The sequence below is a fragment of the Suricata suricatta genome, chromosome X, assembly GCF_006229205.1.
Source record: "Suricata suricatta isolate VVHF042 chromosome X, meerkat_22Aug2017_6uvM2_HiC, whole genome shotgun sequence".
NCBI classification, from domain to species: Eukaryota; Metazoa; Chordata; class Mammalia; order Carnivora; family Herpestidae; genus Suricata; species Suricata suricatta.
Window position 1 is genome coordinate 25,565,318 of NC_043717.1, and position 15,460 is coordinate 25,580,777.

At 37.7% G+C, this 15,460-nt stretch overlaps 1 protein-coding gene across 9 annotated transcripts in view; it reads right to left on the minus strand.

The window, feature by feature from the left end:
• DMD (dystrophin) overlaps positions 1-15,460 on the minus strand; it is a 1,657,593-nt gene that overhangs the window by 541,437 nt on the left and 1,100,696 nt on the right. For all 9 annotated transcript variants that reach the window (XM_029929473.1, XM_029929472.1, XM_029929470.1 and 6 more), the window contains one exon: positions 981-1,192. In XM_029929473.1, the coding sequence (XP_029785333.1) occupies positions 981-1,192 (212 nt within the window). The remainder of the gene's footprint in view (positions 1-980; positions 1,193-15,460) is intronic.

Here is a 15,460-nt window from a genome sequence, read left to right on the forward strand (position 1 = left end):
TATGACACATCCAAGGAATTAATCATTATTATATTAAATTATTGAGAAATCAGGGTTTAGTTTTTAAATAAACCCTCATAAACACATATGCCATGTAGCTCGGCACAGCCTAAACACTGACTAATTTAGAAATGGAAGCCACTTCATCCAAGAAAACCACAATACAAGACTATTTTTCGCAGATGACATAGCTAATTTGTGATTCAGACAATTGTTTAGCAGAAGGCCTTTTCCAACAGAAAAAAGAATCTATAGAGGGTTTTAATCAAAAATTCAATCTAATCAAGTTCCCACTGTGTTACTTCTCTGCTTAGCATTTAAGGTCTTTCCCAACTGACCCATAAACATGAGGTTGGAAAGAATTAAATGCATTTAAAGCACCATGCATGATGCTCGATGAAACACAGTCATTAAACAAATATTATTTCCTTTCCCTTTTCTCTTTCTTGTTTCACAGAGAGTTCTAGACTATGAAATGAACAGATAACATGACGGAGTTTTGGGAGGAGAGCAGAGAAGGAAGAAAAAGAAGGAGAGAAATGGGTCTGGAGGTCAAAGACCTGGAGTAGAAAGTGAGAATACACCTTATCCTTGCCTTCCATTACACATCCACTCCCCTCTCGATTCAGGGCCCTACTTAGGAAGAAGTAGTCCTGTTCCTTTTCCTAGTATGGGATTAATCCCAACTGATTGACTTTGTGCTATCACCTAAGTATGCACATCAACTATGTAGTGATCTGAGAAACTGGTGTAGTGAGAACCAGCCTATGACATCCAGGTTAAACAAAATTAATTTTAAGATTGATATTAGCCATCAATGTTCCTCCAATCTTTACTTTGACTGAGAAGTCTGCTGTTCATTTCCACTTAAACGTAATTTTTCATACATTTACGTTAAGAATCATTCAATTCTAATCCAGAGAATAGTTTTATCCAATGCAACTGGTATTTTATTTTAAAGACGTATCTGTGATACCAACCTTGGTTTCTGTGATTTTCTTTTGGATTGCATCCATCGTGTAGGGAGTCTCCTTCCATGACTCCAGCTTGGCTCTGGCCTGTCCCAGGACCCGCTCAGCTTCTTCTTTGGCTTCCAGCCACTGTGTGGAATCCTTTAACATTTCATTCAACTGTTGCCTCCGGTTCTGAAGGTGTTCCTGTACTTCATCCCACTGATTCTGAAGTCTTTCAACTGGAATAAAAGGGGAAAAAATGAACATAGAGGAGTAAATGCTGGTCTGGAGAAGATGTTTGAATTTTAACATTCAAAGATTATCCCGCTCTTTATATTACTCATTTATTTAAAAACATTTATTTAGTTTTTGAAAGACAGACAGAGCGTGAGCAGGGGAGGGGCAGAGAGAGAGAGAGGAAGACACAGAACCTGAAGCAGGCTCCAGGTTGTGCGCTGTCAGCACAGAGCCTGATGCAGAGCTGGAACTCACAAACCATGAGATCATGACCTGAGCCAAAGTCGGCCGCTTAACCGACTGAGCCACCCAGGTGCCCCTATATTACTCATACAAAACATTTCTCATTGTGTTACAGCTAGGATAAGGGACAATAGAATTCCTTACTTTTTCCAATGGCAACATGAGGTTACGTTATCGTCCTGAAGCTGACCTAGAACATCTGTAGTATATGTAGATATTCTACTCTGTCTATTCCCAATCTCCAGAGCCAAATAAAAATAATCATTTAGAAAGATACTATAGCAGAATGCCTGAATCGCCTTGCCCTTACCACTTCAGTGCCCAACAACCTGACTTCTGACACCATCATTGGAAATTCATTCCTTAAAGGCTTTGTGGTGTCACAAAGAATTTGTTTTGCCATCTACGTGGCTGGTTAGATATGCCAGGGAATTGATGGTTCCTGTCACTCCACTTCCCAAGAGCAGCCTGTAACCAAGAACCAATGGTAGGTATTGGGGTATGAATATTTTAGCCCCATTTCATACCAGGGTACGTAACTGTGGAGCATGTGTTTTATAAGGGTTCCAGAGTTTTCCTAATGGGATAAAGCTCCAGTGACCCATAGAAGGAACCTACTGGATAATGCACCATCCTTTATTGACTGCCCTAGCTGCCTTATTTGCCCACTCCCCTACTGCTGTTTCCCTCAATTCTCAAATAAACCACATGCTCTCAAAACCTTTTCCTAGGGTCTTCTTCTGGGGCAATCCGAGCGCAGATAGGCATCATGGAAATGTTCTGTAACAATATCTAAGAATTCATGCTAATTATATTTAGTAAGACAGGCTTATCTTGAGGCAATTTTTTTTAGTATTGTTTTATGGCAAAGATGGAGATGCCCTATAAATTCTGCTCTGAAGTGCTTTATTTTAATGTATTAAAAATAAACATACCACATTGCCTTTTTCTTTTAAAGACCACATTACCTCTTCTTTAAGCTAATTTCATAAAATAGAAATAATGTCCCAGAAAATAATAAAACCTCTATATACTTTATCCCTTGAGCAAAACCTGACATTTTAGATGTTTTCTTAAGTCTCAGCGAATACCATATAGAAGTGGTTACTAATTTCTGTCATATAGAACTCCTTCCCACTGGTCACATATTTCCACTGCAAAGGTCTATCATTTTACACCTGTATGCCTGCAATAGACTCTACAGCCCCACTGCCTCAAGTCTCTGCTTTGTAACACAACTTCCACCCTATAGAGAGAGTAGTAACTAATATAAATCTGAGCAAGCCAATCCCTCATTTAAACCCTTCAATGTCTCCCTACTGTCCTCTGAAATATCTTAGGTTGACATACATGTTCCTCTGTGATCTGGCTCTGAGAGGTTTATTTACAAAGGAACAAATTCCAACATAATCAGGGGGTAGGAAAATCACCAAAGATAATACAGGAGATTGGACCTTGCAGCAGCAGAGCTGCTTACTAGATCAACCAAGAAATCAGGGGAGGGAGAAGTGTCCAGAAGGTGAGAATCATGAGGAGAAACACCTTGAGAGGCACAGTGATCTTTTGTCAAGGAACACTGTCTCAGCTTGAGGCAACTTCCCCAGAAGGAACTAGGAGAATAAATATCCTGATCTCACTTTGACGTCTCTCTCTTCACTTTCCTAACAGGTCCCCGGAATGGGTAAACCAACTGGAAGCCAGAGAGCATGGGACCCCAATGATGACACAGAGAGGCCCCTCACAGTAGAGATGGGCAAAGGCAGCTATGGATAGACAGATAAAATGTACATGGCACAGTACTGTAAAACTGAGATTCACGATGTTAAGTTTAAGCCTTCTTTATTAACCCCATTGTTGGCTCCATTAAGTTAGGAGAATTTATGAGTTAAAAAAGTGCTTGACATTTTCTGTAAATAAGCATCAGGACTAGACAGAACCTATAAGACTAGTGATTGTTAAATCAAGAATCTGGTACCTAGAATAGGTAAAACCAAGTAAGTGGCATTCATTATAAGTAACTGTATTTATTGGGTTTGTTTCTGTTTGGGTGTTTCCTTGGCGTTGCAAATCCAGTCAACATATTATATTCTATCTTCAGTTATTACGTAAACCTCTATTTTAAATGTCAGTCTCTCTAATCTTTGAGTACCATTCTTTTTTATTTGTTGGTTTCATTGTTGCTGTTGCTCAACAGGGTAGTACAGTACTTTTATAGTTGATATTTACAGTTATTATTTATTTATTTGTAAAAAAATTTTTTAAAGTAATCTCTATACCCAATCTGGGGCTCGAACTCACAACCTCGGTATCAAAAGTCGCATGGTCCTCTGACTGAGTTATCCAGGTACCCTGAGATGTGTAATTATAAATTAGTCTTCTATTTAATCCTTCATTCAAAAAATTAATAGCATAATTGCTATTATAAGAAAGCTGTTAAAAATATAATAAATACGTCTTAATATATTCTGAAATATTTCTCCATCAATCATAGAAATAACTGATATTACAATTACAAACCACTTTTTCAACTTCTCATAGCAGGCTATTTAATTATGCATAGTTGGTACCTTTTTTTAGCCCATTTTTATATACTATATGTATTTGGAAATAATAAAATTGGCTTTCCTTAAAAAGTCTCTGATTCCAATTTGCCTTTGCATTAATCAGCCTTGATTAGTGACATCTATTATGCTAGCAAAATTTCAAATGCCTAGTATTTTTGATATAAACATGGTAAGCCATTTGCATTCATGCCAGTGAATATTTCATACATCTTATGGTTCATTTCAGTAGGGCAAACATAATCTTTATATTTATATAGGCCATCATAGGAAGAAGAAGTACGATAGTTCTTCCCATTATGTGGGTATGTATGTCTTCATTGAGGCAAAAGGTGGAAACTTTCATAACCCAGATCATTATTTCAGACATATACCATTTGAATGCTTGTTCAGTCACAGCAATCAAAGGTTTCATCCCATAGGGGTCATGTGTGTGTAATGTAGCAAGAGAAAATGGTTCATTGGTGTGTGCATCCCACTAAGGGTGTGCTTTCTCATCCTTGACCTTCAGCTGTACATGATCATCAGATAATACTTAACTAAATAAATTTACAGGCTACAGACTCACTCAACAATCCATCTATCCCTCCAGGTACCCCAACCTGACAATCCATTCATCTAGCCTGCCAGTCACCATTTTATTTACCATCTGCCAGATACCAGGCATTATGCTAAGCAGTGGGGAAACAAAGAAGTTTGTTTCCCAGATTCCCCAGCTTCTGGATGGTGCCTCTTAGATAAAGGTGTTATCCACTATCTACCCAAAGAATAAAGGATGAACAGTTCTAAGGAAAAGATGATGAGTTCAATCTTGGGCCTATTATTGGGAGGTTGTGAGGATCATCTACATAGGATTATCATTTTAGTCACTTGGACTGAAGGCACAATGGCATAGTTGTGTATTTTGGAAGAGAAATCCAGTATTATAAATTAGTACAAAGAAGTACTGAAGGCCTCAATGTGCATGCATTCTCATTGATATGGTATGTAGACTGAACAGAACAGAGGGTCAAAGAAGAAGTCCTGGAAAATTGAAGACAGAACATAAAGACAGAACAAAGCCAAGGTAGCCAGTAAGATGAATGCATGGCTAGAGAGGTAGAAGGAATGCTTGGAAAGCATACTTTCAGAAAGACATAAACAAGAAAGAAACTCAAAAACACAGGAGTGGTTAACACTTTTAAATGCCATAAATGTCACAACAGGTAATAAAAATCTTAATAAGTAACATTTATTTGAATACCTACACTGATTAAAGGACTATTTTAAGTTCTGTATGAGTGTTAATTCATTTAGTCAATATGATGGTCTTATGAGGTATGTATTACTGTTCATGCTGCTGCTGCTGTTATTGCTACTTGTCCCCCTTTAACAGATGAAGAAACACACTGCATTAAAGAATTGGCATAAGGTATATTGATAAGGAGTGCAAGAACCAACACTTGGAACCGGTGATTCCCCAAAGCCCATGCCAAAAGTATCCATTGGCTTTGGCCATACAGAATTACCTGAAGATGGTACAGAAAATAATTCTAGCAGAGTGGTGGAAATCTTAGTGTAAGGGAGTGACAAATGAGTCAACCAATCATGAGAGTTGGAAGATAATTAACCTTTGTGGGTGACAACTGGGAGGTGCGTTCTTCACCATCTCCCAGAGGTCACTCATCAGGGTTGAATTCTAGTTGCCCACAGCAATAATCTGCTCCATAATTGGCTCAATTATTGGCTTCTTTCTCTATTTCACTGTCCCACTCTCCTACTGGTACTTCAGGGGATCACCTGACCAGTAAAAACACTTTCACTCAAAGCATTGTTTAAAGGTCATCCCTTTGCTTGGGGAAAGCAAGTCTGAGAATTTTCTTACAAAAAAACTCCCCCAAAACAAAAAACAGAAACAAAACTTAGGGCTTGCTACCCGGTATACTTTCAGTAACTATCTGTCAAATGAATTGCACATTCAGACTATTTTAATTATCCATGCTTCCTTTTTATAATGATGCAAAAATGCCACCTGTAAAGTTAACCTTCACCCAGGACCTTGAGTCTTTCTTCTTTACAAGGAATCGCTGTCAGGGCGCCAGAGTGGCTCACTCAGTTGAGCCTCCAACTTCAGTTCAGGTCATGATCTCATGGTTCATGAGTTCAAGCCCCACATCAGGCTCTGTGCTGGCAGCTCAGAGCCTGAACCCTGCTTCGGATTCTGTGTCTCCCTGTGTCTCTGCTCCTCCCCCGCTCATGCTCTGTTCTGTCTCTCAAAAATGAATAAACATTAAAATTTTTTAAAAAAGGAATCACTGTCTCTTGACTGCATTTCAAGTTTACATCATTTGAACAATGGCTTAAGAATTATGCTCACTGTCATTTTTCATGAGAGAAATGCAAATCAAAACTACAATGAGATATCACCTCACACCTGTCAGAAAGGCCAAACTCAACAACACAAGAAACAACAGGTGTTGGCGAGAATGTGGAGAAAAAGGAGTCTTCTTGCACTGTTGGTGGGAATGCAAACTGGGGCAGCCACTGTGGAAAACAGTACGGAGGTTGCTCAAAGAGTTAAAAATAGAACTACTTTATGATCCAGCAATCGCATTACTAGGTATTTACCAAAAAAGATACAAAAACACTAATCCAAAGGGATATATGCACCTCTATTTATAGCAGCATTATTTACAAAAGCCAAGATATAAAAGCAGCCCAGGTGTCCATCAATAGATAAATGAAGAAGATGTGGTATGTAGATGCAATGGAATATTATTCAGCCATAAAAAGAAAAAATATTGCCATTTGCAACAACACTGATGGATCTGGAGAGTATAGTGGTAAGTGAAATAAGTCAGTCAAAGAAAGACAAATACTATATGATTTCACTCATATGTGGAATTTAAGAAAAAAAACAGCAAAGAGAAAAAATAAGAGAGACAAAGAGACAAAGCAAGAAAAAGACTCAATTATAGAGAATGAACTAATGATTACCAGAGGGAAGGGGGTGGGGGGAAGGGTGAAAGAGCTGACGAGCACAGGGTGATGCATGCAAGTGTTGAATTAATATACTGTACACCTGAAACTAATATATCACTGTATGTTAACTGAAATTAAAATAAGAACTGAAAAAATTGCCTACTTCACTCTATTTTCCTCTAATTCTTCATGATCTCTATTTTAAACAAACGAATATTCTCTGGGCATCCTTTCTGATTTAATGCCTCTGTATCAGCCATACTATTTTTGGCATAGAACATCTTCAATATCATATTTAGTAGAATATCCTCATCTAATAAAAAAAATCCATAAATTAAAATGTATATTGGTGTGTGTGGGAGATTCTTATGAGCCAAAACTAATCAATGATCTTTCTCTAATATTCTTAAAATAAACCACAGATCAGACAGAATCTGTTGGCATGTCTTTTTGCCTCAGTTGGCATTTTAAATTAAATCTGAGATGGTATACTGTACAAAAGTATATGTATATACCAGCTAAAGATAGTTTTATGGGCATTTTCAAAGTTTAAAACATAGAGTTCCAGAGGCTAATAACAACAATAAAATATCATATTGTTATTAACATAAGTACAATGAGACAAATTCCAGAATGTGAATCAACAGATGTATCAACTCTTCTGAAATAACTACCCATATGTGAGAATCCATTTTGCAGAGCAGAAATTATGGAGTGATTATTTCCTTTACAAAAGGATTCACCATAAGATTGCTTTAAACAGTCAACTTAGACATATTTAAAATACTTGATTTGAGGGCGCCTGGGTGGCTCAGTCGGTTTAGCATCTGACTTGGGCTCAGGTTATGATCTCACGGTTTGTGAGTTTGAGCCCCAAATCGAGGTCTGTGCTGACAGTTTGGAGCCTGGAGCCTGTTTCAGATTCTATGTCTCCCTTACTCTTAGCCCTTCCCTTGCTCATGCTCTCTTTCTCTCTCTCAAAAATAAGTAAACATTAAAAAGAGTAAAAAATATATTATTTAACTTGTATGCCACTCCCAGGTTCAAATGCTACTTGTATTCACCAAAAGATGTGTACTAAATTGGAAGATTCCCCTATGTGGAAAGTACCCAAATTCCCCTCTACTATAAAATAAATATAGTAGATAAATATAATGTATAAATTTTCCAATAGATAAATGGATAATGGATAAATTTACCAACAGAACACTATCTAGCAACAAGAATAACATATCTACAACTTATGCAATATTACATATTAATATCATTTATGTAATATTATGTATAATATCACAAACATAATGTTGAGGGAAAGAAGCCATCCAAAAGCAAGGGCATACTGTTTTATTTATAGAAAAACAGGAAATAGTAAGAGGACTATAGAGGTCCGGATAGTGGTTAACCTTGTGGGACCGGGAGTCACTGAAAGAGACATTATGGGTGCTTCTGAAGTCCTGTATTATTCTGTTTCTTGATTTGAGTGCTGTTTACACGGTGTATTTAGCTTGTGCAAACTCACCAAGTTAAACACGTCCATTTTCCCTATGCATATTGTACTTCAATAAAAATTTAATGAAGTATGATTTGTCTTGTAAAATATATTTGATGTACAATGTCAGAGAATTCATCTTTTCAAAAGTATTGCAACCTGAGAAACATGCAGCACTGAGATATGAACAACAAGAGACACAATGGCTTTGCTAAGGATACAGTACAATTTAAGTCTTAGATTGGTGTGGTGAAGGACGGAAATACTGGCCAGTGAATCAGATTCACAGAAACAAATCAGCACAGAGACTAATGAAGCAGCCAAGTGGTTATTGAACAACAGCGACAGAACCCTGCAAGTGATGGATATAGTTGTCCTAAGAGCACACCCAGTAGAGACATGTGTAAAAGAAAACTTTGGAAGTATGGTATATATTCCATTTTGTCAAGGGATGAAAGTTAACCTAACATCTGCAGATCACCGAAGAGGAGCTGTTATTTTGGACCTGGCCCACTGTGGTTGGACATCATATGGACCTGCTAATTGTCCATGCTTGGGCAAAAGTCCAAACTGCAGAATTTCACCACGCTGCCAACACTGCATTCAAGTATTATTGATAGACCAAAGATACATAACGGCAATGCACTTGGTCACTAGAGCCCATACTGTTAGATTTACATTTATACCGGATTCATCTGACATGCAAAAGTGAAATAATAGTAAAATATATGCATATAAACTCAGACAATCTGTGCATGTTGGTAATTGAAGAGCTACCCAAATGTGTGCATTTCTCCTTTGAGAGGGCCATCATGGAAAGCATCTCAACTGATTTGTCCAGTAAGTAGATGCTGGATAATGAAGAGAAATAAAGAACCAATGCTAAGACTCAGGATGACAGACTGGGACTCAGCATGTGTCCTGATTTACAGATCTCCAGAAGTGTCACATTGGAAACCTAGCAATCATGTCAAGAACCACAATACTGCCGAGAAAGAAACAGTTCAGTTGATTGAGTACTAACCAATCTTTCAGTTCATGTTTTTGAGCTAGCTATGTTTGATTATCGATACACATTCTTGACTGATATAAATTCCCACAACATCTCTCCTAGAGAAAAATGTTATTTACAAAAACGAAATGATTGCCTTTTTGAATATACATTGCTACAGAACAAAGAACAGCTCTGTTGCAATTTCCCGCACTGGATTTATAGGCTGAGAATTAGAAGTTACTGTGACTAAGTTTTAGAAAGAAACCCTGATTGGCAGTCAGTAATGGGTTATAGCCCTAGATTTGTGAGGAAATTTAACTGGCAAAAGTTGATTCACCACAGCTTCAATTTACTCAACTGCAAAACTGAAATAATGACAGTTGTACAAGCAAAGAACTTTTGTGAAGATAAATCAACAAAGAAGTTTTGTGAAGGTAAAATCCAATAATCAATAAAAGCACAGAGGACCATACTAAAGCAAGATGTTACTGCTTCTCTGTACAGAGACTAAACAATGGATTATAGTCATCAGCAAACATTTGTGATCTGCTAGCTGGAGCAGATTGTCTATGTCAATGATTCCACAAGTTTTCCAGGTAGAAAATGCCAAGCTGGAAGAGTGACATTGCAGGCATATGGGTCACAAATGAGTTAAGAATGGCAGATATTTAAGATGGTCAACTGTAAGCAAAATTATTCCAAATGAAGTGAAGATAATGAATTCTGATACTCAAAAATGGGAACGAGATGTAGGAACCATAACAGACTGCTCCCTGCAGCTAAAATAGTCAACTGAATGTTAGGATGATCCAGAAGAGAACAAAAAAAGAAAGAAAGGAAAGACAGATAGACAGGTAGATAGCTAGAAAGAAAGAAAGAAAGAAAGAAAGAAAGAAAGAAAGAAAGAAAGAAAGAAAGAAAGAAAGAAAGAAAAAAGAAAGAAAGAAAGAAAGAAACCACCATTATTATACTCTTATACAAAGTTAGGGTACATCTGTATCTTGAGTAATGTGAGCATATCTTAATGTTTGATATTCAAAGACTTATAAGGAACCAAGGTAAGTGCAAATAATAACCAAAATGATAGGGAATATTAATATTTGTTTCATCTAACTTACAAGTCATTTAAACACAGTTCTGTAGAAAAGTAATTGATAGTTAAGCTCTGCAAAGAGGAATCTCAACTTAAACCCATTAAGAAGAGGGAGAAACAAATACACTAACCAAGAAGTCAAATGTAGCTAGTGTGCATGGGCATTTGCTGTATTTAGGAATGGGACATAAGGGATGTGGTTGCTATGTAAACATGGAATAAAATGCCTGGGACATTTCAGACCAAAAACCTGAACAGCCAAGCATTTCGTTTAAATTCGTGGAAGACAGATCAAGAATAAATGACAAAATTAAAAATATTTTGCAACATTAGTCTAACATTTGTTAGTTCAAACACGGCGAAGGTAGTAATTTAATGCTATGTTCACATCCAGTTTACTCTCTGTACACTGAAGATAACAATAACAAAAAGACTGACCATCTGTGAAGATTAATGAAATAACAAACACAAAGCACTGACCAGAGAGCCTGGCCCCTAACTCACCATTACAGGGGTAAAGATAGGCAACTATGTACTTTCATAATGCCACTGAGGTTCTTAAATCCTGAGCCACAAAGCAGAAGTGAGCAGACTAGACGATCCCTGAGGTTCTTACCAGCTCTAACAGTCTGTGAAATTCATGTTTCTTGATGTTTCTGTCAGAGACAGAGGCTCACCTTCCAAAGCTATTGAAAAGAATTCAGTCAGCTCAGTGATTGGATGAGCAAAAACAATATCAGCAGCCCTATACCATTCCCCTGGATGGGCTATTGGTATGATTCAGCCTGACAATCTTAAATTCAGCTGTGTTGAAAATTCAGTTAAAATACAATCAAGCCAACCTAAAGAAAGTTTCCTTTCTTTTGAAAAATTTTTAAATTGAGGTACAAGTGACCTATAATGTTATATTAGCTTCGGGTGTACATGATAATTCGATATTTGTATATACTAGAAAACCATCATCATACTAAGTCTAGTCAATATCCAAAAGTTCTTTCCTTTCTGGAGTGATAGTATCATTCTGTATCTTGCTAGAGGCATGTGTCACGCTAGTGTGGCCATTCATCAGTACTCACTGAATGGCACACACAAGTCTTGTGCATTCAATTATGCGAATTTTGCCACAAGCAAGCAAACAAAAGAATTGTAAATTAATATTGAGTTCTAATTAATTATATGCACGCTGAAGTGTTTAGGGGTAAAGGTACTGATGTTTCCAAACTTTGAAATGCATCGAAAAATACTAGGGGTAGATGTGAGGATACAGGGATGAAGAATCTAGCAGAATCTAGATGGTAAGTTCATGGCTATTCAATGTACAGTTTCTTCAGCTTTTCTGTGTATTTGAATTTTTCAGAATAAAGCATTAGAGAAAATGCTCGCTCACAGCAAGCACATGACAGCATATTATTTAGGCAGCTTTCTAAGTCACCAAGACCACTTTCCAATTAAGAAAATAATACCATCTGTGGAATATGTAAGTTGAAAAGATAGTAAATAGCATTTATAGGAATGGAAATGGCAAAGCATTTTGCTCAAAGTCACATCCAATGTATATGGTGAGGAGTTGGAAATGGAATTCAGGCAGATCTCTCAGTTTCATAATCAACAGACTGTCAAAGACCATATTACCTCATTTAAAGTATGCCGAATATTCTAACAGAGAAAATGAGTCCTCCGAAAACAAGCTCCTTCTCTTGTTGTGGTTGTTAACCATAGGTAAGCATGCGCTGGTGCTCATATTGAAAGATGAGTTAAGGTCAAAGGAGGACTTTGCCACGAGTTGGAGAGTCAGAGATTATGAGAACATGCCAACATCTCGTCAAAATGAAACGTGTAAGCGTTGAAATGTGACATTATTTGATCATTAAAATAAATTTCAAAAATGGCTTCCTTTAACAGGGGGAGATGAAAGCTTGAAGTTGGGGGAAAAAGCTTGATCTGCAGTTGCACAGAAGTGTTCCAGTGTATAATCCTAGGTCACTCACAAGACATGGAAAAGAAACTATAGACACGATAGATCACTGGACAATCCATGTGTCCCACTGGTCTTAGCCGTCAGCTAATTAAGTGCCAAAGGTAGCAAATAAAGCACTAACAACTCAAAAGGGTTCAGCAAGAGTTCACTAAAGTGGAGTAATGGGTACCATTACAGTTCCGGCACCATGGATTTATTGCCGTGTCACTGGCACGCAATGTACAGAGCGAAAGCCATTCATCACTCTCCATTTTCACATCAAAATTGATGCATTTGTTGGAATGCGAATATTTTCAAAGATATGTAGAGTCAAAAAGGAATTTTTCTCCCTGAACACATATTGAATTTCATCCCTACACCTTGTCACTCAAAGTTTTATTTGACAAGGTGCAGAAAATGCAAGTTATACTTGGGAAGCAAAAAGGGCTCACTTCTGTCTTTACAAGCACACTCCATAGTCTAGCCATTCAAGTTAAGGAATAAAATAAATATAAAATAATTCCTCGAACAGAAACAATGGGCTACAAAGCAAGACACCAGATACTATCTACTGGAGGACTATTCTGTCTTTCTCATCACCCTCACCTACGTCTCTTCAGGCATAGCTGTCTTTCCTACCCATGACCAATTCCCTTTCTGTATGCAGTATTCCAATCTCTTCCACCTCCTAAAATAAGTGATCCTATTTTTCACCAGCCCCATATCTTCAATCTCAGTCCAGAACCTCAGCTAAAAAGAAAACACAACACAAAAAAGGTTTTCTTTTGGCCCTAGCCCCACGTCTGGCCAATCTGATGTCGTTTTCCTTCATTGTGGTTTATTTATCAGTGTAAGAGATGGCTTGTGCACCAGCAATATCGGTATCAGCAGGGACCTTGCAAGAAATGTAGTAGCTCGGGCTCTCCTGGAAACCAAACTCATCAGATTCCACATTTTATAAACTAGATTCCAGTGGTGATTTAAGTGCACATTAGAGGTTGAGAAATACCAGTCACTATGCACTATTCCTACTTTCACACCTCAGGTTCCTTTCTTAGACAATAGAGTTTGACTTTTGCCACTGGAGTTGTAGATAATAGCTGAAATGGAAATTGAAATTGCCATTGAAATTGTTGTAGATAATAGGGATGATATTCAAGTTACTTCAGCACTAGAGATTCTCAAGTCTTTATTTCTCCAGACCTCCCTTTAGTACCTGCCAGCATTGATAAGCCCTCCTTGAAACTTTTTGATTAACATGACATGGATTTTACTTGGCCTTTCGGGGCCTGCCTCAGCATCCTCTGCTTATCTCTTAAATGTTGCTATTCCCTATGAGTCTCTTTTTGCTCTTCTTTTCTTTTTACCTGACATATTCTCTCCCTGGTGAGTTCATCCACATATATTGCTTCATTTACCACCTTTACAATGATCAGAGTCAAATCTGTTTCAACCTAAGAACTCTCTCCCCAACTCCCTGTTCACATAGTCAAATATCTACTAAATCCCTTTTGAATATTCAGTGTATCCAAAAATTGATCACATCTTCTTCACCCTTTTCCCCTAATCACTGCCACACATCTGTTCCTCTACCTAGTCATTCAAAGAGAAACATACAAATCATCCTTGATTTCTCTTTCTTCCTTATCCTTTAACCAAGGTGCTAAGTTATTCAGTCAGCCTCCTTAATCGCTCTTCTAACTTCTCTATCATCCAGCTGTCGCTTCCCTAGACTATTTTAATTAAATGCCTCCCGATGCTCTCTTATTTACTGAATCATAACCTTGTCTGCACAATTGAATCAACCGGGGTGCTTTGAAAAATACCAATGTCTGGGCCCTATTCCCAAAGATTTTTCTTTTATTGGTTTGGGGTGGAGCCCCGGCACTCGCATTTTTTAAAAGCCCCCATCTCCTGGTGGTTCTCATGTGCAGCTAGGACTGAGAACCATTGCTCCAACACTGGCCTTTTACACTCCACATTAATCTTCAATACTGTGGTCGGAGAAGGTTTCTGAAGATGAAAATCTGAGTCTATCATCATTTATTAAATTCCTCTAATATCATTCTTCCATTGCTTTGCGAATAAAATCCAAACTCTTTACCTGACTTACAAGGCCTTTTCAGCTTCTTGACTTCTGCTGCCCAATGAGAACCCTATACTCTAGCTTTACAGCCACACAAGAGTCCCCTATAATGTGACATATGTCTCACACATGTCTGTGCTTCCCCTCAACCCAGATCATTCTCTACTCTTGTCCACTCTGCAGCACTCTGTTCAGACGCCACTATCACTGGTCATTTCTTCCTGATCGTTCTCTTTGGCCCTGCCCTGGGCCTGCCTTGTTTCATGGGTTTGGATATGGTACCCCACATTCCAGTTTCTAGAGCACCCTGTTCTTATCTCTGAATACAGTGATTATACTATTTGGCAATTATCTATTTTCTTTTTTATCCACTGAAAGGTGCTGACTTCAGGAGACGAAAAACATTTTTCTATTCAGGGACCAGCACAAGTTTGGCACATTAGGAAGGTGTAAAGAAATGTGTTGAAAGGGCAAACACAACTCTTAGAATGTATTCACTACTGCAAAAACAAAAGTGTTAAACAAAACAAATATATACAGTTAGTGCAAGTTAGGAAAATAAAGATATATTCTTTTTTTTTTTTTTTTACTTTGTGAGAATGAGGCTTCTATATAAAAGGGAAAAGAGGAAATGAATTATTGAAGTATAGTCTCAATTGACCCTTTCAAATACTTCTCCAGAAAAGCAAAATGTAAGATCAAAAATAAAGATCAATCAACTCTGGCTCATTTAACATATGTCCTCTTATTAAGCATGGGATCACTGGTTATAAAATACATTTGGGACTACAGTTGTAGTAGTAGTGGTAGTAGTAGCAGTGGTGGTGGTGATGGTGATGGTAGTAATAGTAGTTGTAGTGGCAGCAGTAGTAGTGGTGGTAGCAGT